The sequence below is a fragment of the Histoplasma capsulatum genome, genomic scaffold, assembly GCF_000149585.1.
Source record: "Histoplasma capsulatum NAm1 scaffold_13 genomic scaffold, whole genome shotgun sequence".
In the NCBI taxonomy this organism is placed as follows: Eukaryota; Fungi; Ascomycota; class Eurotiomycetes; order Onygenales; family Ajellomycetaceae; genus Histoplasma; species Histoplasma mississippiense.
Window position 1 is genome coordinate 180,072 of NW_001813970.1, and position 25,893 is coordinate 205,964.

The following is a 25,893-nucleotide window of genomic DNA, read 5'->3' on the forward strand; positions in this document are numbered from 1 at the left end:
GCGTCCGCATTAGAGACGTTGATTTTCCGGTTGCGGCCCCGGCCCATCCCATGCAGCACGACGGCCTCATCCCGCGCCAGCTCCAGGTGGGCCTTGACGTCTTTCGCGACTTTCTTGGGGCTAAACCGCATTTGCAAGATGGCGTCGTCGATGTTCTTGCCCGCGATCTGCCGCGCAACCATCATCAGCTTCTTGACGCTGGTTTTGAAGAAGTGACTCTTGCTGAGCGACTCGCGCTCCGTGCGAGCGATCTCCTCACGCCGTGTCAGGCGGCCCCGTCGCCGGATCGAGCGTATCACCATCTTTCGCTCCCAGCGGGCACGGCGGTTGGGGAAGGGCACAAGGGCACGGAGGAGGTTGTCTTGGTCCCGCTCGTGGAGGGGTACTTTGACTTTGGAATTGGCGGTGGAGGCGGAGTCGGCTTCGCTTGTGGCATTTGTGGTGGCATCTGTGTCTGCGGCTGTGTCCCTGGATGTGAGCCGCTGGGGTTTGCGGCTGTCTGTGCTCGAGTACGGGCTGGGCATTATTCCATCGTCTTCGTCGAAGATGGAACCCGGGGCAAGGGAGCCGTGGGTTATTTTTGGGGCGGCGGGTTGGGAAACTTTAAGATGTGTGTTTTTTGTTTTGGAGGGCTGGGATGAGGTTGCGGGATCCCGTAGCAAAGGGCTTGAGGCGAATGCTCGTCTACATATATGTGCGGTTGCTGAAAGTCGTGGTCTGGCTGCGGAAGGGTTGTTAGTCGGGCAATGATACTTAATCTGCGCAATTCAAGCAATGGATGGAAGCTGGAATTGGATGAGTTCCAAGCTCACCTGCACGGGGCCAACTGCTGGGGAATAAGGGAAACACATACAGCGGCCATCTTCGCCAGCTGCAGCTCTCAATAGACCCGGGTAAAGTGGTGGATGATATTTCAAAGTCTCGCGCCGTTGAAATTCGAGTTGAAGGTTGGGAGTGCACACTAGACCGGATGCGGACCGGAATGGAGGAGCCGAAACAGCCGGCTAATCCAATCACGTGATTTGTGGTCCTTGAACCCCTGGCATTGAGTTGGGGAAGAACGTATTTCAATGAACAAAGAAGTTGGTATTATTATATCATTATATCACTATATACTCGGCTCGCCTTCCCCCTTGTCCTCCCGTGCTTCCTTGTTGATTGGAATTTATTTATATTCCCACGCTGAGCTCACACGGGCTCTCCCTATCCATGAAAACCAAAACTCACAAAGCAGTGAACATGGCACACGCAAGGCAAGGCAAGTCAAGCGGAGGGATGGACGAACGAATACATACAAGACACAGCTGGCTCATGTAGTAGCAAAAAAAAAAAAAGAGGAGGAACTTACATACCACGATGAAGCGACAAATATTATGCAAGGTATACCATCGATGCAGACATGAATCACAGGGATGAGAGCGAAAAGAAGCGAGATATATGTAGAGACAAAAGTTGAGGGAAACCCCCCCCCTTTTTTTTTTTTTCAATTATTGCGATATGATATGAATTGAAACACAAGAGGCCGGTACAAAACACACATAAATGAGCAGAGGATGCAGGGGTGCTATTTAATCAGTGTGAATAGTATATAAGGGGGATAATATATAATTAGATTAGAGTGAGAGAAAGTTAGTTAAGGGGGAAAAGAAAACACCAAATACAAGCTCAGGAAAAGAGAAAGACAAGAAAATTATAAATAGAGACATATCATATACACGTACATACAATCACGGGGCATATTTGTTTTCGCTTTTAGCGTTTGGTGTTTGGCATTGGGCATTAAAGGCATGGATTGGTTGGGTGAGGCGGTATTGGGGGACGGGGGGGATGGGGGGGATGGGAGCGAAATGGGGGAGAAATAAATGAGAAACATGAAAGATTAAAATTAAGGAAATAAATCGGAGAAGAAACGGGGACCCTGTGTCAGGTTGGGAGGGGGGAAGGGGGAGAAAAATTTTTGTAATTTATTTTCCCTTCGCCAGAATTTTTGCGCTTTTCTCCTTTCAACACTCATTTTTGTTTCAATGGGCATTGCTGCCCTCTATCGTTATTGTTGTGGTTCCCGTCCATCTTGCCCTTGCGCCTGCCCTCCCTCCTGTCCCTGGCTCCGCGACTTGGACGACTCCAACATGGCCCGAAAATCATCATTGCTTTTCTTCGCCGGCGCAATTTCTGCTGTCAATGGCGATGCTTGTGCGGGCGCATGCTGTTGGCCTGAACCAACACCAGTTGCAGCAGAAGCGCCACCCCTCTTCACACCCAACCCACCTCTCCGACCCGACCGCACTCCACCTCCAGGCTGCGCAGGTCGTCGAATAGGAGCAGCAGACTGCTTCATCATAACCATCTTGCTCTTCCCCGCTGCCCCAGGAGCAGAAACAGAAAGAGCGTCACTTTCCATTTCCATTTCCTTCATTCTCTTCTCCTGCTCCCGCTCTTTGCCCACAAGAATCCTATCTACCCTCCTCTCCGCCGGCATCCTCAACATCTCTCCCACGCTCCCTACGCGTATACGTCGGCCGGGAGCGATTTCATACCCGTCCAAGCCTAGTGATGCGCGGCCTGCGTCGTTCACGTCAAGAAACTCCACAATAGCGCCTTGGTGGTCTGGGCGGAGGATTAGTTTCACAAGCGCGCCGTACGGGGAGACGATGGCGCTGATGCGCGTGTCATTGACAGTATCTGGGATATTCATCAGGGCGAGGGTACGGAGGTGTTTGTCGCTGGGATTACTGTCAGGTTGATCGGATGCATGCGGTGCTGAGGAGGAAGGCGATGCGCCGTTGGGTTCCATAGAGGGAGACTTGGAGCGGCCTCCGGCGCCGACACGGGATAGTATTGTAGCTGCTTGGCGTTTGGCGGCAGTAGGGGTGGAAATGTGGACGTGCAGTGGGCGGGAGCGGAACAGTTGCTCATTCATAGCGAGGGAGGCTTCAGCGGATTCCTAGCAAAGATATCAAAATCGGCCGAATATGACTTTACATAATTTTCAATAAGGGGGTTGGATGGAGAAGTATATAATTACCTTCGCCTGAAAAACAACAAACCCAAAACCCTTACTCGCCCCATTAGCCTTCCTCGGAATCCGCGCCGCTTCAACCTGTCCATATGCCGCGAATAATTCCACCAAGTCATCCTCCGTCGCTTTCCAGTCCAGATTCGAAACGTGGATTTCGCGACCCTCTTCCGTCGGCCCCGTCCTCTCCTGCCGCTTCGTAGGGTCCGATATCTTGACGACGAGAGGAAGTTTCATGGAGCCCGCTGAGCCTGCTAAATCCCCAACGACTTCTTGTTGGGTTCCGTTTAACTCTGTCGCTGCATGAGCAGCAATGGCCGTTTGGAATTGGACGTAGCAAAAGCGTCTGTGCGTGTTGTATTTAAGGGATGGGAATCGGATATCGACGACTTCGCCGTACTAAAAATAAGCAAGGAATTGTGCGAAGTTAGTTTTCCTATGAAACTAACGCTGGGGGGTAGTAAAACAACAAATCAAAGCTAAAGCCTAGCTAGGTAAAGATGAATCGTTTACCGGACTGAAAAGATCGCGAACATACGCTTCATCAGCTGTAGGCGCGAAATTGGTGACGAACAGCGTGGTATTTGTTCCGACATGGACGGAGATCGTTTGGTCTTCGAATGTCCGTTGATCTCGCGTCTGAGCGGCCAGGGCATCCTCTCGTGTGTCGAACTCGACAATCGCCCTAGGCTGATTGCCGTTTCGCGAAAGTAGTTTCAAAGAATTTATTTTTCCGCACTAGTTTAGACGCTTAGTTAGATGTTATTCTTCTTGCCACGTCCAAGAGGCAATATTATCATACAAAGGGAATTCGCAAACTTACATCTCTAAAGAACTGCCTGACTCTGGTCTCTGTAACTCCCGACGGTAAATTCTCCACAATAACAGTGGCATTCTCCCGATCTCTTTTGGGAGGAGTGCCGTCATCATCCGCTTTAGCCTTTTTGCTCGCTGACCCATTCACATCCACTTCCTCGACTCTACGCTTCCGTTTACTTCCCTGTGGTGTCGTCTCATTCTCGACTTCGAGTCCGGTCCCCATCGCTGACATTGCTGGCACATCAGCTGAAGGGCCAGTGCTTGTTATTGCTGCTGCTGCCGCTGATTGATGAGCCGCAGCCTGCAGCGCCTCCTCCTCTCGCCTTTTCGTCAATGCTTTCATTGCCTTCCTAAACCCAACAACAGCTATCTGGAGCTCGTCTGCATCTTCGTAATGCTCGCAGTGATCAATGTACGTCGACATGATCTTTTCAGGCCAGTCCAGATCCGTTCGTTGGAGAGCTTGTTTCAGCACTGCGGTAGCGAGGCTGGGATTCGGTGTTCTCCGCGATGCGCTGGCGCTATCATCCGACTGCGTGAATTTGCTCCAGCAGAGAAGTTCCCATGTGTAGTACATCATCCAGAACTCGTAGCTGTGCCCGTGCCTTGCAACTAGCCCCTTGAAGGTTTCACGGGCGCTGTCCCAGCTTCCGCTTTCGCTTAGGTACCGGATGTAAATTCGCTCGAGACGGAAGAGTGGGTCGTTGGGGACCGCTTTGTTGTCCTTCTCGCCTAGTTCCTGGATGCTTTCTATCGCAGAGCGGATTCCTACTTCGGCAACATCTAGATCTTCGTCTGTCGAGTCGGGTTGGAAGGCTCGTCGACGCAAGTAGCTGCACCATGTGGTGTGGACCTTGATCACCTCGTTAATACCTCCAGTGTCCAACAGGCCAGTCCGCGTCGCTTTGTGCTTGATGTCAGCGATCTGAGTAAACGAGAGCCCCGCGCGTTCGGCGCTGAGGATACGCTGTGACCAGAGAGTTCCGGACCATGGACAATGTCGAGTGGCGCGCTCCAGGGAAGGAAGGGCAGGAATGTAGTGGCTATGTGGACCTCCGTTCATGGACGCCTCTACAATGAACATGATATAATCTTCCCAAAACCCAACGTCTGTGGGGAAGCGCAGGACGACACGCTGATAGAGCGCGCATATTAGGTCAAAGCTATATTGGTTTTTTCGCCGGTTCTGGTTCAGTTCCCACTCGATATATGCAACGAACAAGCTCCACTCCGTACCGCTATCTCCAGCCTCAGCAGATCGCCGAAGCTCCACTTCTCGTACCTCCCGAGCATTCCACAAGGCTTTGGCGTGCGCTGCCCTATTCGTCATGTCGACCATGGTCTCTTCGTAATGGTTGTTATAATAAGTAGAGACAAAGTTAGAGAATAATTGGAAGGTCTGGTCCCAGGTCATATGGGGTACCTGAAGTCTGTTGACAAACAAGTCCCTTGCATGGGCAAGTTTGTCGGGGGACGGTTGCTTGCCCACATCCTGTACCACAATTTCCAAATAGCGATCCCAGACGAGATGGCTATCATTTATTCTCCAGTTTGTAGCTTCCGCCGCATTCATCCAAACATCTACGACTGACTGCCACGTAAAGGTCTTCTGGGCCACGATTCTATCCTCTTCAGACCACTGGCGAGATACCGGGGTGTCCCCAGGCTGAGAAGCGGAGTTGTAGAGATATAGCATCCACTCGCCGTATATGATCCATAGCTTCGTGCTGCCATACTCTTCATCAACTGATCGGCGACACAGTTCCATCACACCTACTTGTTCATCAACCGAACGCGCCAGCACACTTTCGTCCTGTATCCACTCAGCCCACAGATCTTCCCCGATAGCGAAAAGATGGTCGAGTTCCTCTCGCGCAGCACGCAGCTCCGGCAAAACATCGTATGTGTGAGGGTCCCCGCGGGAATCTGGTGACGAAGGCGGATAGACATGTTCGACAAACCCTTGGTGGAGCAGACGAATGAATTTAACGCGCGACTCGTAGGCATGGCGGTTCTGCTGGATATGGGCATATAGCTCTGAGGCCATCTGTTGCATGTTGGGAGTCAACGAGGAGTTTGAAAAGTCCCGTCTGTTGGCCTCCTTCAGACCCTCAGATACATCGAAATGGGGTCGAGGGGTGGAGTGGTTTCGCGGAATGGGGTTGACGGTAGGGTTGAGGGTGGACGGGGACATCTGACTCTCGTGTATTTCAGTGCTGGCATTCCTCCTGATCGGGGGATTTGCGCGGTGAGGCTGGGGACGTTGCATGGAGGCGAGATCTGCCAAGGCGTCTATTCCCGGAGTAGAGGATTTTCTGGCGGGCTGCAGCTCGCTGGATGGAGGGGTGCGTGTACCGTTGCCTTGGGTGAGATCCTGGGGAGACGGATCGCGAAGTTGTGTGTGGTTGAGGATTTGATGAACAAGCGGCGACGAGGTCATGCCAGCCCTGCCAGAATTCTGGCGTGATTTGTGGTGATTGTGGTGAGGGGAAGCGGAGGCGGAAGCGGCGGAGACAGGAGAAGGCGTCGGGGCGAATGTGGGGGCTGAGCCAGAGGAAGCGGTGGCAGCGGCACGAGTAGAAGCAGCAGCGGGAGTCGACTTGCCCGAAGGGGAGTCCTGCGGCGATAAGAGTGAAATAATATCCATCCTCCTATCCATCGACAAGGGGTAGTAGTATTATTATAGTGAGAAATGGTGGAAAGAAACAGCCCCAAAGTGGGGGAAGAAAAAAAAAAAAAAAAAAAAAAAAAAAAAAAAAAAAGAGAGAGAGAGAGCAAAATGGAAAAGGAAAAAAAGAATAAAATCAACGGGACTAAATCGGGAAGAAGGGTAAACTGAGAGGCAATTGAGTCGTCGCAGGAGTACCAGCTAGTTTTGAATAGCTTCGATATATCACCACCATCAGAACCATCAGACCTCGAACTGAAGAAATGGCGAGAAGTCCAGCGTCTCAACATTAGTAGCTATAAGGAAAACACAAGCTACCAGAGTGAAAACCAGAATCTGGATGCCCAGGGGGGATGGGCGTAAAAGGCAAAGGAAGAAGAGGTCTGAGTTGGGTTCGATGGAATGGTGATGATGGGGGGGCGGCGGCGGCAGCGGAGGGGAGGTGGTTGGATGGGATCGAATCGAGTCAAGCACAGCAACGAGAGAGATCGGGGCTGCTGTATAATTCCATTCCTTCGGCGTCCTCTAAATTCTTCTCTTCCTTCAAACACAGCACAGCACAGCACACCTTTGTCCAAGTCGCCCCTTCTGCGACCTAGTTCAAGAGAAGAAAAACAAATAAGGGAGCAGAGAACGAAAAAATCACAAGGGTGAATAAAAAAGAAGAACTCTGGTTTGCTGTTTCTTGTTCACCCTCAAGCGTTGAAAAAAAGAAAGAAGAAAAAAAGGCCAAGTAACCTCAGAAACCAACCTAGGAGCGAGAATGCAAGTAAGCAAGCAAGCAAGCCGCTTCCAGAGAGAAACTGAAGCAACGATGCAAGGGGCAGGACGATGAAAGGGATCGGGGCTGTAATACCGGAGCCGGTTTGGTGGTCAGTTCGCCGGGAGGGATAACTAGTTCGCCGGGAGGGATAACTATATGCTACTCACCACTAGCCTGGATAGCCTGGGTAGCCTGGGTAGCCTGGGTCACCCTGAGGAGCGGGCAGGCGAGGAACGGCGGCAGCGGCGATGTATGATCTGACCGGCCACAGCGGGACACACTCGAGGAGACGCGGAGCGGAGGGGGATTCGAGGTGGGCGAAGTTGGAGAGGTAGCAGACTGGTGCTGGTTGGTGCAGGTTGGTGCAGCTTAGGTTGTGTTGATGTTTGATGCAGGCGATGTCGTCGTCGAGACGGGAATGATCGAAGTCTTACATAACCCAGGGCCGCTTTTGGGGGTGAATCAATGCAACTTAACTGTGTAATGAATGTACTGTATATACATGTACCTCCACTACGGAAAATATATGCACAGGAACCTCTGCTGGCTCGGTGGGCCCCGACTGGCCAGGCCCGGGGAATGTTCTGCTATGGGAGTCTGGCGGACGCTTCTACGCGGTATCTATCTGCTTTCTTCGGTCCATTACAGAGGAATCTTATATCCACAGTGGAATGCAGGGTGGATTCTAGAAAGAAAGCGGAATTCATCGCTCTGATCTACGCAGTAGGGATGGTTCCCCCACGCAAAGTTGGGTGGAGGAGGAGGATGTACTGTACAGTACATACAATGTGACTTGCAGTTACAACCGACGGATGAAGAATTAATTATTATTCTTAATTCCGTCGCAGTGGATACGGGGCATCTATCAAGGGCTAGAGCCTGTCCTCTCAAACCATCAAGGACGTTGAAACAAAGAGAAACGTGGTTGCGGTGGGGACTTGGGTTTGTTTATATCCCACAACCGTGGAAAGTTGTGGGTATTCATTTATTTTAGTTACAGTGCCTCGCAAGAAGTTTGAAACTACGGAGTACTCCGTATTGAAACTTCTAATCAATATCCACTAATTCAAAAGTAGTTTAGTGTTTGCACTGTTTATTGCTGTAACTAGCTCTAATTAATTAATTACATGCTGTGGAGATTGAATTCCACTCAATATATTGTCTACCATCTCTTTACTTCAATGACTGCAGTCACACAATTTGACATTGTAATAGAAAGATTCATCTATTGAATTCCATGCCTCTTTTACAGTTTTTATAAATAAATTTAATGTTACTACTGTGTCATTTGCAAACTTCAACTTTAACTGAATCTTGTATATCTCTCTCTTCATGATTGATCATACATTTTCAATGGAATTTGAATCAGATGAATATGATGGTTAAGACATGATTTAAATCTTCATCTCTTGCAGAATGATCTGTACAATTCTAGTTATATACACAGATGCATTATCATGCATGAATATATCTTCTTCTTTATAATATAGTGAGTAGATATGTTTGATAGAGTTCACAGATTATCTATGAATTGTGATAGAAGAAGTATCAGTATATATCAAAAATAATGAAATTAATATAAAGAATCATACTTTAATTAATATTTCTTGATTGACAGATTCAGAATCTCTATTCAGTGACATCAATTTTGTATGAGAATTCTGATTAAAAGCTGTTCAGAACATTTTTTTAAATGCTTTCTCACATTTTATTTCTTTAATATCTCTTTAAATCAGTTGTTCTGAGAGTTGTAAAAGGGTTCATTTAACAGCAATTTCTTTTTTTCTTTCAATTGTACACTCATCAGATCACTTAACTCCTTATTAATTTGTAAATATGTAGTTTTTATAAATGTTTGCTCAGCAAAGACATTGAGCTATATGTGTCTTCTTAAATGCAGAGTGAGTATGTTGAAGCCATTTTCTTTTTCTCATCTCATTCATAAAAAGCTCTATAGATCTTGTTTTAACCTTGCCATTCATTTCAATACAGAGATTTTTAATTGAGATATGGGAATTGATGTGAACAATTATATCATAGAGATGATCTCACTCAGATTTATACAGTTTTCTAAAAGCTTCAGATCAAGATTTGAACACCTCATTAACACATTCAATGACTCTGCATACAGTGATCTTGAAAGTGCTCAGTGGAATTTCAGAGTGGATTTGATGAATGTGTGGATAGTTATATTCTTGATTTTGAAGTTCACATATGTGAGAACACATCTGAGAGCTTAATTCTCTGCCTCAGCTCATAGTGGATGATAGTGGTGGTGGAATATAACTAATAAAATGACGGTAGTATGAGGAAATAGTATGCAGAGGATATGAAGAATCATTATTTTGAAGAAAACACATGAGAAAGAAAATAGAAAAAATAGAGAAGGTATAGGGATGAAAATAGGGATAAATGGGTGCATTCAAATATCATGTGACACTATAACTACTACGAACTACTATGAGTTAAACTACTTTTGGACTAGGGGATATTGATTAGAAGTCTCAATAGTTTCAAACTTCTTGCGAGGCACTGTACTTCAAGGGGAAAAAGAAGATAGTTAAAGAAAAAGAAAACAAAACCAAGAATAAAAAAGGGAAATGCCCATCTTCTTCTTCTGTCTTGTCTTCTCTACTCTGTAGTATTCCTCATCTTTCCATCGGCCACAGGACAATCGCATCCAGGCTGCATGCAGCAGAACAAACACAAGTTCCAGCCAGGCCCATATATGTATGGTTATGGTCATTTATCATTTATTTGCTTCTCACGCCTCCTCCCTCGCCTTCTCCTCGGCTATTCTTTATTTAAAACGTGATGGAAAAAGGAAGCAGAAGCCACCGCCTTATATTTAGCTCAAAACCCTTTTTGGACCCTTGTCAGCACAAGAACCTCGTCAACCTGCATGTGTTCCCCGGTCCTCCTCGTGGTATGTATGATATAGGTTGCTGTCAATGATAGTATCGATACGTATATGGCTTGGCCCCTCTCGACTTCCAGAACATCCAACACACAGTATATAGTTACGATCATCCAGCATCCAGCATCTGGACAATAGCCCGCCGCTCCAGATTCCCGCTTCCAAGTTCCAGCTGTTCAGCCGGGGGCTCGTTACGTACTCGTCCTGCGCTGACGATGCAGTAGCCGTTCCACGCACATGATAACAATAACCAGAGCAGTGATAGACCAATGGCTACGTGCCCATCCCCATGCACCTGGATATTGGACTTGTACCTGTACAGATACAGTCATATCCGGAGTCGACTGGTTGATTTCCCGTCAATAATCGGTTATTAACCTTAAATGTACCCACGGGATTCCGTCTGACTTGGGGTAACTAGCCTTGAGTTAGTTAAACCAACTAACTAGTCATAGTTAATAGAGGAGGAGCAGAGAGCGGGTGAAATGGTCTTTTATTGGCGAGTGTTTTCCCCTCTTAACTTGGTATATACGGAGTAACTACTTTATATATGTAAGTTATTTCTTGATCAGGCAGCCTGCCATGGATGCGGTGGCTCGGCTAACACAGCGCAAAATGAATGGACTGGTTCTAAATTTTTCTTTTCTTTTTTTTTCCTTCGAAGAGAAGAACATTTTCTTCAGCGTGGTTCCCAACAATGCAGGGCCCATGATCTAAGGCCCTCAAGCATACGCTGTATCTGCACGGATGAGTTGACTAACTGAGGTTCCAAAGAGGCGGGCCCAACGATGTAACTGCTACTGCGTAGCTGACGGCGTTGCTCGGGATTGAACCCTTTGCATAAATGAAAGTTTCACCCTGGATGTTGCCTCTATCAACACGCATAAACTAGTCCTCTTCTCCGTGTGCAAAAGAGTCAAACCTTATCCCGCCGCCCGGGGGGGGGGAACCACCTGATTTCCATCGCTTTCACGTCCTATCCTCTGTAGCCCAGCATGTTAGTGTGTGGACGATCGGCGAAATGTCAGCGAAGATGTCTCAGAAAGAAGAGAAAAACTTGCTTCGTTTCCCCTCCAAGCTTCATACCTATCGTTGGAGATTGTCAACTGCCAGCCAGCATCCAGGCTAGCAGGCTAGATTCCATATACAGATCTGTACATGTACAGATGTCCAGTACACTCTATCCTGTACATTGTCCATTGTACTGTACATGGCTTCGAAAGCCACTTTGGGCGGGGAGATTATTTTTGATGGGAAAGCCACTGCACCTTCCCGCTTTATTATCGGGGTATTCGGGCTGGTGCAGTGTAGTGCAGCGTAGGTTTTGCCATCTGGTTTACAGCTTGCATATTCGTCAGAACCTCCAGCTGTTCACAGCATTTCGGATGGAGCGTTTCTTCTGGCCTGGCTTTCCTCGCTGGGAGTTGAAAAAACCATGCTAAGGATGTTAAAAAGCATGTTTGGACCGCGTCATCGCCAGACACACGAGCATGCCCGCGCGCACTTTGAAGGGAAGATTGGTCTCCTTCCAACGTGTGAGCTGGGTGTGAAGGTTATGCTTCAGGTGTTTGTTGGTGGCAGCGAATGACAACGGTCATCAATGCCCAGGGCAGATTGGGCTCCATTCGAGTTCATCTCTGCGCTCTGCGGCGTAGTACTGCCAAATGATGATGAATTATGGCTATGCCTATGCCGTCCTAGTTACTGGCTACTTTGGGTGTAGGTTGTAGGTATATGCACATGTGCTTCATGCTGGATATCGGCCCCGTTGAGGGAAACAAGGTTGACGACGGGCTAGTAGAAAGACGTTAAGGACATACCACAGCCCTTGGATCGGTTCAGGGAACCATTGAATGTCTTCACCGGTATCGTATGGCTTGATGCAAGTGGTGGAGGCTGGCTGGGTCAACTCTGATAATTCGAGGCAGGGCCTATCAAAACACCATCCTAACGAATGGCAGACGAAATTTTGGGCAAATTGTGTCTTGGTGCTGAGATGTGAATGGCAATGTAAAGTGGTATGGTAGGCATGGATGAATGGAAGAAAGCGAATGAAGAGACCTTTACGTTGAGACCAGTCAGTTACATTCTCTTTTCTTCCCCTTTTCCGGAGTGATTTATTTTCATATCCATTAACTTGTGCTGTACTCCGTACATACATAGAGATCGACCTTCGATCTCCTCTCAGAAGCGATCTTATCTCATTCACCCAATTGGCAAATGCAGCTCAGCGCACTGGGCTATTGATGGATAATATCCCAAAGTCCAAAACTTCATTCAAGACCCAAACTATGTCCGCTTTCAGCCCAGGTTTGGATAGGTCACACTCACACCCTCCCCATGGCAACAGCAAAATACATTCCAGAACTGCAAAAGAGGTCTCATAGACTTGCCTATGAATATAGAGCATGTCTCATGTTCAACCCACATCTTTCGGGCCCCTCGCGCCCATAGACGTCACCCCAGCATCTCACATCCAACCAGAAGATGGCCCCTCAGAATAAATAAACATAAGCCCGCGGAGCAGCAGCCTTCTGTGGTCTGAGATGTTTCAACCCCGACCAAATAATCTCCAGAATCGATCTCAAAATCCTGTCAGTACACAATCCCCACTCTATTCTTACCCTCCAACTCTACCTCTAGCGCAACAGCATTGCACCTCGAGGCCTGCTGTAGTATAGTATGGGGGTGAGAGCGTGTAGCAAAAGGAACCCCTGTAGTTTGTCATGGATGCAAGCTTGAATCAGTCCAAAAGTAATGGCCAGCAGGAGCTGCTCGGTGCTAGCTGGGGTCTTCGAGGCAATTCATCTCCAGCGCCCGCCAACCAACGCCAGGACATAAAAAATGCTTCAGACACACCTGTAGAGGAGAACATATTTTGTATGTCTATCTCCTAGTAGATAGCAGGTTGGTTCCAGAGAAAACTCAGTCGAATTCTTCAGCATTATTTTCTCACTTCCATGTATGTATGTATGTACCATGCCTCCAAACGCGCTTGAGGTCTGCCTAGCTCCATTTTCATCTCGCATCTGGTGGACAGGTGTGGCCTCAACCTGCGACAGATGGAAGCAGAATGGGTCATTCTACAAGCTAGGCAAGATGGAGGCACCATCTGCTCCCTGCATAAAATATATGGTCAAGACACATGTAGCTCAGGAGAGTTACGGGACAGAGTAGAATAGACAACCATGCTTATCTTGCCACGGTCGGTGTCCTGTTGTAGAGAATTTGGTATTCGTAGCTGCAGTGGCGATTGTCGTCAGCATGCAACGTATTATCTGAACATATAGCAGACAAGCATGGAAGATGTACAGTGATTCAAGAATGATTGCACCACATTGCACTAGACAGAGAGAAAGGGCAGTCATGAGAAGGTTATTTATAACACATCTCCTTGAACAAGAGGCGGATGTTCAATTAGAGGAATATGGCAGGATGACTGTCGAGGTGGTTCCCACACGACGATAAGGGGATAGATATATGGTTGAAATCGTACCCACTTGTGCGGGTGCAGCCATTCCCCCTTGGTGGCTCTCATAAATAGAACCGCAGCCAGCTTTTGTGCAGCATTGACTGAATGAAACGCTCTTCATGCCTTGTGTGAAGAGTTATCTTGTCCACTGCGCTGTCAGACTGTTCCGAATTGCATGTCTGGCATTGAGGTGTGTCAGTCTTGTGTATTTATTTAAATATCACGACATCTCTGAGGGCAGTAAGGATCAAAGTTTCTACCCAGTTGGGACGTGGAATTTACAACCGCAACCGAATGTCCATCTAACACCTGGTCGCCGCTGAACTGGAATCTTTGGACCATTTCTCTCTCCTTACTCCCACTAAATAAATACAACGCCTTACTTATTTAGTTACATTGCTGACCTTCTGGCCAACCCTCTGGTGCTATCTATCCAACTTAAGCCCCTCACCAACAAGACCCCTCTTATCCATCTGAATATCAAAGCCCTTGCTCACCGCTTCGAGTACACGCTCTCCCTACCTAGCTATTGCGGACGGGAGCCTAGCTTGTCGCATCGTATCTCCCTCGTCCCGTTCCTCCTTGCCTATCCTCTCGAATGCGACTCCTGCTACTCCTCCCTTCACCAAGGGTTTGACCGACCAGTTGGCGCGCGGCCATCGATCTAAATAGTCAACTTCTTCAGTTGATACCTGTCGAACTCCGCGGCGATTACGCGGAGAGAGGACACTTTGGTACATCGTTATTTAACTCTCTGCTGTGCTGTCTGCTGTTGCTGTTGTTAGAATGATGGACGTACACCTGGTGCCCGTCGGCGGACGGAGGAACTATACAGGTTTCGTGACAAAAACGATTGTATACGCGGCTACGATGTTTTTGTTTTTGGCAGGTATGTCTTGGTTTTCTTCACTTGCTCTCCTGCTGTTTTTTTGATTGACACTCACTGACATGCTGTTGTAGCATTTGCCCTGACGCTGGCGTCAATAATCCTGCCACGATGGATCAGTTCTCTGAAAGGAACGGTACGACTGGCTCCTCCACACCCTTCACAAGAAAAAGGATATTTACTTCTGGCCCCCCGTAGTCCGCCGGTGTCTCCTACGGCCTCCACTACCGTTGCTTCTCCAAAACCGCACCCATCGCGACGACAACCTGCGTGCGCTTCCCTCAGTTCGACGACTGCACCGGTGACGACCGCCAGTTCTGCTCCATGTGGCGCACCATCGGGTTCCTCATGTCGTTCGCCGTCGTGCTCGAGGGTATGACGTTGATGACGTATATTGTCATCCTGACCGGGGGCAAGCAGATGCGCGAGTCTGGATGGCGTGTCCTCTCGCTGTTTCTTGTACTGGTCGCCCTGGTTCAGTGTGCTAGTATGGCGCTGGTGGTGGGTTTATTTCGTATTTTATGCTGTCTTATTTTCAAATCTTCTCTCCTTTCCCCAAATTACCCTTGTTTTGGTTTTTTTTTTTTTTTTTTTTTTTTTTTTTTTTTTTTTTTTTTGGATATTTCACTGCATGCCATATCTAATTCACACGCACACGTGTCCACAGTCGTACCTCAACGACAACGACGACCACTTCTATCTCGGCTTCCGCCTCGATGACTCCTTCATCATGTGCACCGTCAGCTGGTGTCTGGCGCTCTTCACGGCCGCGACGGTCGTTTTCGCCGCCCGCGTCTTACCCTCAGAAGGCGGTTATGAGCTGATAGCTGACCCTGATGACTGAGCTGGCTTTCTCGGATTCTTCTCCTTTTTCTCCGTGGGTGTCTACATTGGCTATTGTATATCGGGGTATGTTTTGTGTTTTGTTAACGAGTTGTATGACTTTTGATCTATCTATCCCCTTATCGCCGGGGAGGGAAAAAAAAAAAAAAACCAGCTATTTCTTCTCTGATTTGAGAGAGGTACAACGCAAATGTATATGTCAACAGAAACAGCAGTAGTAGTGGTAGGGAGAGATGATTGTTTCTGATCCCGCCCTTACATACGCTACGTCATTCCGCTCTATGTGCACTTTTTTTTTTTTTTTTTTTTTTTTTCAGTTTAATTCCTCAACCATTGAAAATCAAGCCTGCGCTGTTACTTGCTCGCTCCCCTTGAACTTGCATTACTCATTTATTGGCTGTAGGTTCTTGCTTAAATATTCCTCCCACCCCCAGGCGCTTTTCATGGTTATAGGATTTTGATGATTTTAATGAACCGGCCCCGTTTGCTCTCCCCCCCCCCTCCCCCTGGGGCTTTTTTTCTTATTTGCGCTTCTTGCTGTCTGGGGAGAGACCGAATAGGGGCTGGGACACCGGATATTCTGTAATTTTACGTTCGTAACCTCTCCGTCATTTCACGGTTATTTCTATATAAGGAAAATAAATACCCTGTGTTTCTTGAAGCAAACCCACCCCCCAATTAAAGGTGCATAATATAATCCTGTGCCGCAAATATATAATCTCAATCAATTTATCTTCGCTTCGGTCTACACTCTACACATAACAAACAAACGCACTTCGTTTTTCTTTCAGGAGAGAGACTGGGAAACGATCACAAACGATGCGCCAGGGGGTATCTAAAGTCATTAAAAACTCCACACACCAAGCCATCCCATCCCATATCGCGGCATATACACTTAAGCAAGCAAGCAATCACTGTCGCCCCCAAGAAAAGAAGTAAAACTAAAACTTAAAAAATACAATAAAAATGAAATAAGAAATACAGTGAACATAAGAAATAAAACGTTCCGAAAAGTCTCAATTCCTCAAATCCGCTCTTCTACCATCCTGCCCATCGACCAAACCCTCTCCACACTCCAGCACTTTCTGCGGTGGTTCAACCACCCCACGACCGCCTTCCGCTGCCCCTCTCCTCCTCACAATCCGTACAAGCACCGGAATCACGCCCCCCGTCTCCAACCTAAACTTCCGATGCCCCATAACCTCCAGTAACGATGTGATCGCCCCAGAATGCGCCGTCAGCGATATATACATGCTCGCGCCGCTATCTCGCTCGACTATATCGTCGACAAGCCGCCGCAGGCGGGTCGTGCGTGCGGAGTCAGATTCGCGCAGGTCTGGGTCCCAGAGGGGGTCAATAGGGGCGAATCCGGCCTCGAGGGTGTAGTTGGGGTAGGTCTTTGCTATGTACGCTGCTGGAGAGCGGCGGTCGCACGTGTGGACCCCTAGGGTTTCGCGGAGGAGCTGTGCAAGGGGCGGGGCGCGTGTGGTTAGCCTTTGTGCTCTCCCCTCTTTCTTATCTATCCTGGTCATATCCTCTAGGCAGTGGTGAGAGACACTGTGCATACCTCTTTCACGACCGGCTTGTATGGTCGATCTGACGGAAGGTCTAGGTCGCCAAATGTTAACTTTGACGTTTGTAGGCATCGATCGAGGGGACTACTGTAGTATGATTGTGGAAGGGGTATGTGGTTTTTCATCTGCGTGGCCCATGTGGAGCGCGCGCGTAGGGCCTGAGAGATGCCTGTTTCCGTCAGATGTGCATCGGCCCATGTGATGTTCCCGTTGCCGTCAAGTTTGGACCAGTAACACTACGAGGGTGATTAGTTGAAGTGCGGGACGAGGAATGAGTTTATTAATAGCGAATGCAATGTACATACATCCCATGCCTCAGTTCCGTAAAGTGCTTCTGCAACGTTATGAAACCCTTCACCATGCCGACCCATGTAGAACAACTTGAATTCCGTATACTCGTCAGCGTGGGTATTTAGAGATCGCAGTTTGTAGGCGAAACGCTCCCACTGGGTCCTCTCTCGGTTCGGGTCGAAGTCGTCATCTGTATCGTACTTTTGGTTTATGAGGCCGAATGCGCTTGATGACTACGTTTTGATTAGTAGATGGCCCTCTTCTTTCTGCATTTTGTTCTAGAGTAGATAGGGAACACACATAGTCGAAATCTTCGGGGTCCGTTGCGGGATCATCTTGGAGGAAGTATCCGGTTACAGTGAAATATTCGAAATGCGAGAGGGAAAGGGATTCAGCCATGCTGGCGATAAGGGCGACGACAACAGTCACGGCGAGAAGAACGGGGCTAGGGATGACTAAATAGTCAGTTTGTGCCAGGTATGCATGCTTGAGAAGCAATTGCGATAGAAGTCTGGCATATCCAGAGACGATGTTTCTGACTGTTTTGGAACGCAGAGACACCCTCAAACCATAAATGTAATCTATAGTGTCATAACTCACATTACAATTTCAATGTGACAGCAACTCTCCAATGTCCTCTTGAGCCTTTCTCCGCGTTGTTCTCTGCCGGATTGCCGCCAGAAAGCCTCCAGAAAACGTATCATAAGTGGTGGTAAAGGCTATCAGCTTAGCCATAACCACAGTCAGAGTAATGGCTCTCTTCGCCTGAGCTTGCGGGCCCGTGTTGGTTGAGATGGAGTCGAGGAACTCGAGGTTGTCAGAGCCGTGGATTGCTCTCGTAAGTTATTGAAGGAAGCTTCTACGCTGCGTATATGGATATGCTCTCCATCTGGGGAGCCGGCACCAAGCCAAATGTTGGGATTTAACAGCGCTATGTTTCGTTCAAGAGCAATAAGAAGACATGCGGACACGAAGTGGATTCACAGGTGATATGTTGTCTGCCCACACCTGGCAAGGTACGGAGTACCTAGGTATGAAATTGCCCAATCGGGACAATTTGAGGCTTGAGCAACGCCAGTATATGATTGGCTGTAATAATTACCGGCCGCTGCTTCAGGCCTAGCGTTGTCCACTGCGGTTTAGTGGCGGTCCATACTAGTTTATTCAGGCATAGTGTTGAGCATTCCCTGTCGACTTCCCTATCAATGTTCATCAATTGACCAGAACAAACCAACACAACAACTCCTATAACCAAGGCGTCTGTTCTGATATCAACCACCTATTCAGCACCATGGCGTCTACCCAGGAGTCTGCAGAGGATGTCGTGGACTCTTTTTTCAACGCCGCTAGTCGATCTTTATCGCCTCCACCCCCAGTTTCACAACTCGAGGAAGATACAGCTAGAATGAAGATATCAGCGTATGAACCACAGTCCCTAAATGATAATACCAGCAGTATCCTCACTACTTTTCTTGATAATCTACCTCAAGGAGGCAAGCAAAACTTGATACCATTTATCGCAACTTGCGAAGACGATGAGATCCTTTTTACTCTCTCTCAGCATTTGAAATCGGTAATTCTTCTCTCTTGTAAGATTCTCAGTTAAAGCTGCGAGTCACTTCCATGTCAGTTTTTTCTTATTGACATTTTCTGTTAGTGAGAGCACGAACTACTCCATATGTGTCTCCTTCTCCTCTTCCCGATGCTGAGGATCTTGTTAATGTCGTGTCATCTCAAATGACTCGGTCCAGTGATAGAAATTCCCAGGGCAAGCTTAAGAAGCAGTGCTTGGCGCGGGACGGCTACCGTTGCCTTGTGACTGGAGCGTACGACTACGAGTATGCGGCTAAAAATGCACAGGATGACTTCCTCGAATCCGCTGCAGACACTGAGCTCGCCCACATCATTCCCTTTGCGCTTGGGAAGTTTCGAAGCAATGCTGAAGTTGGTGTTGCCTGCTCCTATGCCATATATACATATGTCTAATTTAATCACAGGAAACTCAAAAAGCGAAAGCTTGGGCGGCGATATATACTTGTTTCCCCGATGTCCACTTTCGTACCAATTGTTCTGCAGTGACAGTCAATGACTACGAAAACCTGATGGCACTGCTAGGTCCAATCCATGCAGCATTTGGCAAATTCCAGATCGCTTTAGAACCAGCGGTATGTACCCTACCAGGCTAGCCATGTTTGTCGGACAACCTGACAGTTGGTCGTCTAGGATGAGGAGAACACCTATTACCTTCGGTTATATCATTACCGCCCGTATATGATGCGTTTGCTTCCCGAGCCCGATGAGAACAACGAGCGTGTTGTGAAATTCACAAAGCACGCTGACTATGAGCTCCCCAGCCGCGTTCTCCTTAGCACTCATGCGGCCGTTGCAAGGATCCTACATGCAACTGGCATGGCAAAAACAATAGATCAAATCCTCCGTGATCGAGAGGAGCTCAGTTGTCTTGCTGAAGATGGAAGCACCGACATAGGACAGATTGCTCTGCTCGCATATTGAGTGAACTATGGGGAATACATAGCAGATCAGACATCTTTCTGCAATTGTGTTTCAAGGGACTTGTGGTGGTAGTTCTTGTTTTACACAGGTTACCTGGTAGTTGCTATTGAACTTTCGTTTGGGGAGTTAGGCCTGAGAGTAGTACCTTCGACAACTGCCAGTTGATCTTTTACTCCTGTACTCCTGTTGAATGCCTACTGTGGCCCTAGGGAAAGGAAACCCCAAGGAAATGGGAGAAACAGAATCCTATCCGATCAGAAAATATGATATTTTATCCATCTTTGCTGTGAACTACCGAGCATGGAGGATGTAGTCGGGTTATTTATGTACATAGAATACAAAAAAGAAGGCGGTAAATGTCAAAATATCTAATACCAGCAGCCCGTGCCCCTGTGAGGGCGCCATAGGAAAGGGTGGCGAGGAAAGTATAAAAAGTAAGAGAAGTAAAGAATGAAAATGTTGGGGGTGACGGTTGGTGTCGAACACTTTACTTACAACCACAACCACGCTATGTGAACGCACGCATAGCATAGCGGATTCGGCTGCATCAGTGTAGGGTATGGTATCGTTGTCATTTCACTGCGCAATGCGTTCTTGCTATGCGGTGATCAGGAACGGTAGGGGGTTTATGACTGATGATTTGCCTGGCGTGGGCCAGATTACTTGACGACGGGGAACATCTGGTGGCACGATATAAGAAGATGGAGGCAACGATTGAGAGGGTTGGTGAGACAAATGAGAATCCCAAGATCATCAGGAGGCATGTTATGGCTGCTGTGCTCGGTTCCCCCGCTTCCGAATGAGAGGGTTTTCTGTTGCGAATGGCGTGTTGTATCTCCCATTTTCCAGATGAAGCAGAAGGTTTCCATGAGGCTGATGATCGCGAGAATATAGATGAAGGACATGTAGCAAGTCGCAATATCGTCCCCGACATTAGGCGAACCATGATTTCTAACACTGCTCTAGTCGTGGGCTCCCACGGTTGATTGTCAATTTGGGTGTGCGGACTTCTAGTGCGCCTCTGTCCATCAGTGGAGATGGCGCCAACATCTATACCCAGCTTGTCGCTGCGTCGTACCAAGAGATGCGAGTTCGGCCGACTATCCCTAATGCTAGCATGGGTAGATGTAATTTTGATATTCGTCGGATGCGGGCAAGTTGGCCTATCTCCCAGATTGTCTCGAGAGAACTGTGGATCTCGAGATGAGTACGCTCGTCCAGGACCTGCGATGGTATGAATATCCAGATCCTGAGCAGCCCTGACGGACCCAGGCACACCAGTTGTCGTCTGCAAACGAGATCGGATCGCGCGTTGAGTCTGAGACGCTGGTTCCAGCGACTCTCGCACAGGAGGCAGAAGAGTATATCTCCGGTGCTCGTCTGATGGTTCTCCCCATGGTTGCCACTCTATCAAATCCAATGTCCCGCGATTGATATATGGTCTGTGGCGTTGGCAGTCAAGACTGGATTGTACCACAACTTGAAGACGTTGGGCAATTGGTTCCTCATTACCACAACATTCGGGGCATTCGGGATCAGTGCATGACAGGCCTCCGTCGCATCGCCAAGTGGATTTGGGAATGACACACACTTGTGGCGTAGGCGAGGATTGCAGCGGCCCAGAACATGGACGGACACTGGTTCTGCGCCATCGATCGCCGGCCGAAACCGGTGTGACAGCACTTGAACAATGTTGCTGGGAAGTTTGAACATGCTTCATTAGCTTCTTCCGTTTGGCAGTTGTGAGGGCGGAGTTCGTCTTATCGACACATGTGCACTAAAAATTGGGCGTTAGCCAGGATATTCACTCTGAAGGGGATAATTATTTGAGTCAAAAGGAACGAAACACACCCTCTTGCGTTGCTTGCGGTGCCATTCGCAGGCGCCCTGTCTTCGCACAGTGATATACCGCTGCCGCTCCTCCTGGGTCTTTGGGCGATGCTTTCTTCGGCAGCGATGTGGTCTCGTTCAGGTTCATGTCCAGGACCATTTGAACCCCACCGGATGCAGGCAGCGGCGTAGGCCTAGAGGGGCCAGCGGATGCTGATCCGACTCTTGTGATAGACGCGGGGGAGAGTTCCGGGACAGTGCCCGTTGATGAGCCCGGCGATCCGGTAAGGGAGAACGAATTGTTGTCGAATGACGAGTCGCTTATGGTGGTTGAGCTAGGTTGCCAGACCCTGCTTTGGGCAGCGGGTGCGCATTCTTCCTGGAATCCAGAGCGAAGATCGTTTTGAAGCTGCAGATACAATTCAATTGAAGCATCCATCTGCTTCGTCTTTTGTGATACAGGTCGTGTATCCTTGGCTGCTCTGGCCAAGGCAAGGTCCTTTCAGTGTGGATCTAACCCAGTTCAGGCGTTGGATGGAGTCATCCGAATCGGGTGAAGGGAGAGTGCGGTCAGTAGAAATGGTATCTGCTTCTGCAGAGAAAAAGGCGGGTGAAGCATAGCCCATTTGGGGGGTATCAAAACAGATGGAGGATGGGTCAGGGAGGGAATTGAAGTCGGTGGACCAGATGTCGTTTAACGGCGAAGTGGATGGATGGATGGAAGATTCGGTAGCAAAGCCCAACAAGTCTAGGTTGAAATGGTCCCACAGTACATTATCAAAGGAGATGCTCTCATCCAGTTTGGAGAGGTCTATCGGCCCGCAATTGGCCGCGGGGTAGGTATTCGATTGGGGCGCGAAGGAGAAGTCATCGGCAACGACATTGGGCAGAGTGAGGTCCAGATATGCAGAGTCCTCCTCGACACAAGTGGATTGGTAATGAAAGGAGGTGGACATGATGCAGAAAGAAATGAGGGAAGGGGTTCTTAAAAAGGGTAACCAAATATACTCTGCTCTAGGAGATACTAGAAACAGGGCTTTTTGAGGTTTTGAAGGGAAGTATATAATGTCTGAGCAATGGATCTATAGATAACGTCTAGTTATCCGCAACGGCGGCCGAGAATATGGGTTTTAGGAAGAAGCTAACTCTTTCTCCAATGAGTTGCACGTCTCTACCTCGTTGTTGTAGACGGGAGGGTATTACTGTGTTCTTCCAGGCGAAACAAAAGGAAGCAAAGAGAGAGAAAGAAAGAAGAAGAAAAGGGAGAGGGAGATACGAGGAGAGGAATTCGAGTTCTTTAGCACCGCTGGGGAGGCTGAGGGAGTGAAGACATCCAACACAATACAGACTCCATACATGGACAGAGCATGGAGGATGTATGGGCGCTTGTATGGGCGCTGTATGGGCGCTTGTATGGATTACCGTATGGACCAAGGCAGATTAGGGCTCGGGAGGCCCGATTCGGAGGTGTCAGCGCCGCCTCCGATTGGCTGCTGCCCGACCATGCTTGCGCTGGCCGAGGACTGCGCTAAACCTGTTGCGGTGCCCGCTGTTTACATAAGCAGCCAAGTGACGGTGCAGGTCGACTTCCCGGCCAATCCCGGCCAATCAGAGCCCGTCGCATTCGGGGATGACTCAGGCCTGACAAGTTAGTTCCCTGTACGGAGGATTCTGTAGACTTTAAGGGCTTCCTTCGTTCTCAGAAGTTACGGAGTACGCTGGTCAGACGTATGGAGGAAATCATCTTCAGTTCTGACGGTGAAGCCAGTTCCATGCACGGGGATGGGACGGTACGTCGGTGGAGCCTGTGGCTGGTTTGGATGTGCGGTGCATGAGAGTGCAGGATACAATACAGTTACTAGCACTCATATATTCCAACCATCACCGTTTCGATCTTGGGCATAGTCCACGAGCCAGAGCCATTCAATGCTTGTTTCTATCATACCAGTACTAACCCCTCTGCTTCTTCCTCCACAGCTCACGATCCCCTCTTGAAATCTACGGCGTTGTGAATATGCCGAGACATGGTTTTGCTGCTGGCGTTAGCAGAAACTCCCGAGTGAGTCTCTGTAGCGGGCGGTGGCCCCTTATCCAGGGATGGGCTCGTTTGTGGCTGGTTGAGAGCTGGTGGTGAGATGCAGAGTCTTTTGTTCGTCCGCGTAAAATAGCATAATTGGGGAATGGCTGAAAGGGGAAGTGCCAAACGCCCGAGGGATTCAGCGTTACGAATGGACAGAGTGAGTGAAGCATGTGCAGTAAGTACAGTACATGGACATGGCCTGAACATATATCTGCTAGGGTTTCGTTTTGCAAGGGACAGCCTCCGCAAGATTGTTGATATTTGGCCGCTGGTGGACTTCGTTATCATCGCTTCGGCACAGACGGACCAGCACCGGACGAACACGATATTCATGGCTTTTCAGTATCTATATCGTTTGTTTTTGTTCTTACTTCCTCGCTCTCGAGAGTACCAAAAAATTATCATATTTCCTCCTGGTTTGTTCTCTATCTCTTTGCTTTGGAGAACAATCGCCATGTAGTTTTGCCTTGCTTATAGTTTGTGGGACATCTTGTTATCCACCAACCTCGAAAGTTACAACAGATGATGATGAAATTATTGGGTGATACCGAAGAAGGCCTAAGGGACAGAGCGCAAAAAAGCGCTCTTGTTGCTCAAAGCGTATCCGTCAGGCCTTTTCCATCTTGGCAAGGGTGAGGGTGATGCCCAGGAGGAAATGCTGAGGAGGGTTAGAAGGTAAGTTGCATTTACGCATGCTATTGCAATTGCCGCCGCTCTCGTTTGTTAAGAGCTACACAGGAAAATATGTTCTTGCAGCCTGGTTGGATGCATTTCTTATCCTTACGCCTCGGTGCAGATGGATGGATATCCAACAGCCGCCGCCATAACCAAGATGTCCTGCCTACCTCAGTTCACCTAATAGACGAGGTTTAATAGTGTTTGACAACATTGCTTCTCTCCGTGGCTGAGAGTTATATGGCAAACGATCAAACGATGCAACGATGCATGTAGTGTGCATGCATATGCTTAACAGAACAGAGGCATGGAGGAGAGGGAGCGCTTTCGCATTCCGAGCTACCCTTGCTGACCGTCATTTTCCGCCAGTACACAAAACAGCACCGACACCAAGCAATCAAAATGCTCAACTCAACTGGTTGGCTCGCTTTCTCGCACTGCAGAATGTTGTGGGGTAGTTAGCCGGTTATCATGACTGCGCACCTTGGCCAAGCTGCAGGATGACCGTGGCTGATCATCATGTATATCGCCGGTTTCGCAGACAAACATCTCTTTCAACTACTGCTACAACTGGATTGAATATACAGTATGTGGTTCAGCGGGCGTTCTTTCGACGGGGCCCTTGCCCTTCCGGCCCCGCCCTTGGCTTCCTCAAATATACACAGTATGGATCGTGTCCTGCGCGAGTTCAAGGGACAGTCTCCACCAAATACGGAGCGGAGGCCCCTCAGGATGGTTCTCCTCACTGCTACCCCGTATTCATCCCAGGGGGTTTCTCGTGAACAATAATGAACTCTGAACCGCCCAATCCGGCCCCTTTGTCATTCTACCTTTTTCAAGGAACTTGGTATGCAGCAAGAAAATGTATAGCTTTGAATAACATGCAACTGGGATGGAACTATCTACTCTGTACTCGCCGCGCAAAACCAGCAATACTTCCCAACAAGATCCACCACAAAAAAAGCATTATTGTATGGGAAATGTGGAAATATAATGGAAATGGTAAATAGTACACGGATGATAGGGTGTGGTATCTCTATAGAGAAGAATAACAGAAAGAGGCTGAAATACAAACCAAATACCAAAGAAGAGCAAAGATAGTGGAATCCTGCGCGGCCTTACAAAAAAAAAAAAAAAAAAAAAAAAAAATGCATACAAATATAATTGGAATAACAACCAGAAGCAATATACATGTATATATAAATATAAAAGAAGAGAAAAGCGAAACTCCGTTTATCTTATCCTAGCTTCAGGGGGCTCCTTTCTCTCCAGAACTTGCGAACATATTACGTCTACCTCTTGACACCGCACTTGATTGCCATCGCCGACACGGCCTCTTTGCCTAGAGAAATGTCCATGCAGGAGAAGGGGGTATCTAGTTTCTTCTTGCCCTCGGCATTCAAGACTTTAGAACCGAGCTTCACATCTTCTGTTGGGGCGTTGGGATTTGTTAGCCGATTGATCTTTCTTTCTCTTTCTTGTTTTTTGAGATGAGCATGCTGATTATTGGTTTGGCTGGGGGTGGAGCGCACTTGTTGGCGCACG

At 48.3% G+C, this 25,893-nt stretch overlaps 8 protein-coding genes across 8 annotated transcripts; 4 read left to right on the forward strand and 4 right to left on the reverse strand.

Moving 5' to 3' along the window:
- Positions 1-50: 50 nt before the first annotated feature.
- Positions 51-887, forward strand: HCAG_08870 (predicted protein; the record flags this gene model as incomplete). Its single annotated transcript, XM_001536156.1, has 2 exons — positions 51-610; positions 740-887. The coding sequence occupies 2 exons, from the start codon at positions 51-53 to the stop codon at positions 885-887; spliced, it is 708 nt and encodes a 235-aa protein (XP_001536206.1).
- Positions 888-2,047: 1,160 nt separating this feature from the next.
- Positions 2,048-6,482, reverse strand: HCAG_08871 (conserved hypothetical protein; the record flags this gene model as incomplete). The annotated part of the gene is made up of 4 exons (XM_001536157.1): positions 2,048-2,944; positions 3,026-3,415; positions 3,530-3,754; positions 3,840-6,482. The coding sequence occupies 4 exons, from the start codon at positions 6,480-6,482 to the stop codon at positions 2,048-2,050; spliced, it is 4,155 nt and encodes a 1,384-aa protein (XP_001536207.1).
- Positions 6,483-10,292: 3,810 nt separating this feature from the next.
- HCAG_08872 (predicted protein) lies at positions 10,293-12,543 on the reverse strand (the record flags this gene model as incomplete). The annotated part of the gene is made up of 6 exons (XM_001536158.1): positions 10,293-10,497; positions 10,573-10,600; positions 10,945-11,041; positions 11,342-11,514; positions 12,004-12,083; positions 12,515-12,543. 6 exons carry the CDS (start codon positions 12,541-12,543, stop codon positions 10,293-10,295), a joined length of 612 nt encoding a protein of 203 aa, XP_001536208.1.
- Positions 12,544-13,830: 1,287 nt separating this feature from the next.
- HCAG_08873 (predicted protein) lies at positions 13,831-15,385 on the forward strand (the record flags this gene model as incomplete). The annotated part of the gene is made up of 6 exons (XM_001536159.1): positions 13,831-13,845; positions 14,099-14,286; positions 14,441-14,544; positions 14,616-14,677; positions 14,740-15,042; positions 15,209-15,385. 6 exons carry the CDS (start codon positions 13,831-13,833, stop codon positions 15,383-15,385), a joined length of 849 nt encoding a protein of 282 aa, XP_001536209.1.
- Positions 15,386-16,400: 1,015 nt separating this feature from the next.
- HCAG_08874 (conserved hypothetical protein) lies at positions 16,401-17,648 on the reverse strand (the record flags this gene model as incomplete). The annotated part of the gene is made up of 4 exons (XM_001536160.1): positions 16,401-16,847; positions 16,952-17,194; positions 17,264-17,482; positions 17,550-17,648. 4 exons carry the CDS (start codon positions 17,646-17,648, stop codon positions 16,401-16,403), a joined length of 1,008 nt encoding a protein of 335 aa, XP_001536210.1.
- An 892-nt stretch (positions 17,649-18,540) lies between these two features.
- On the forward strand, positions 18,541-19,763 carry HCAG_08875 (predicted protein; the record flags this gene model as incomplete). The annotated part of the gene is made up of 4 exons (XM_001536161.1): positions 18,541-18,838; positions 18,907-19,193; positions 19,247-19,414; positions 19,473-19,763. The coding sequence occupies 4 exons, from the start codon at positions 18,541-18,543 to the stop codon at positions 19,761-19,763; spliced, it is 1,044 nt and encodes a 347-aa protein (XP_001536211.1).
- Positions 19,764-20,422: 659 nt separating this feature from the next.
- On the reverse strand, positions 20,423-22,549 carry HCAG_08876 (predicted protein; the record flags this gene model as incomplete). The annotated part of the gene is made up of 4 exons (XM_001536162.1): positions 20,423-20,725; positions 20,842-21,540; positions 21,673-22,002; positions 22,112-22,549. The coding sequence occupies 4 exons, from the start codon at positions 22,547-22,549 to the stop codon at positions 20,423-20,425; spliced, it is 1,770 nt and encodes a 589-aa protein (XP_001536212.1).
- A 445-nt stretch (positions 22,550-22,994) lies between these two features.
- On the forward strand, positions 22,995-23,588 carry HCAG_08877 (predicted protein; the record flags this gene model as incomplete). Its single annotated transcript, XM_001536163.1, has 3 exons — positions 22,995-23,241; positions 23,271-23,383; positions 23,571-23,588. The coding sequence occupies 3 exons, from the start codon at positions 22,995-22,997 to the stop codon at positions 23,586-23,588; spliced, it is 378 nt and encodes a 125-aa protein (XP_001536213.1).
- Between the last annotated feature and the right edge of the window lie 2,305 nt (positions 23,589-25,893).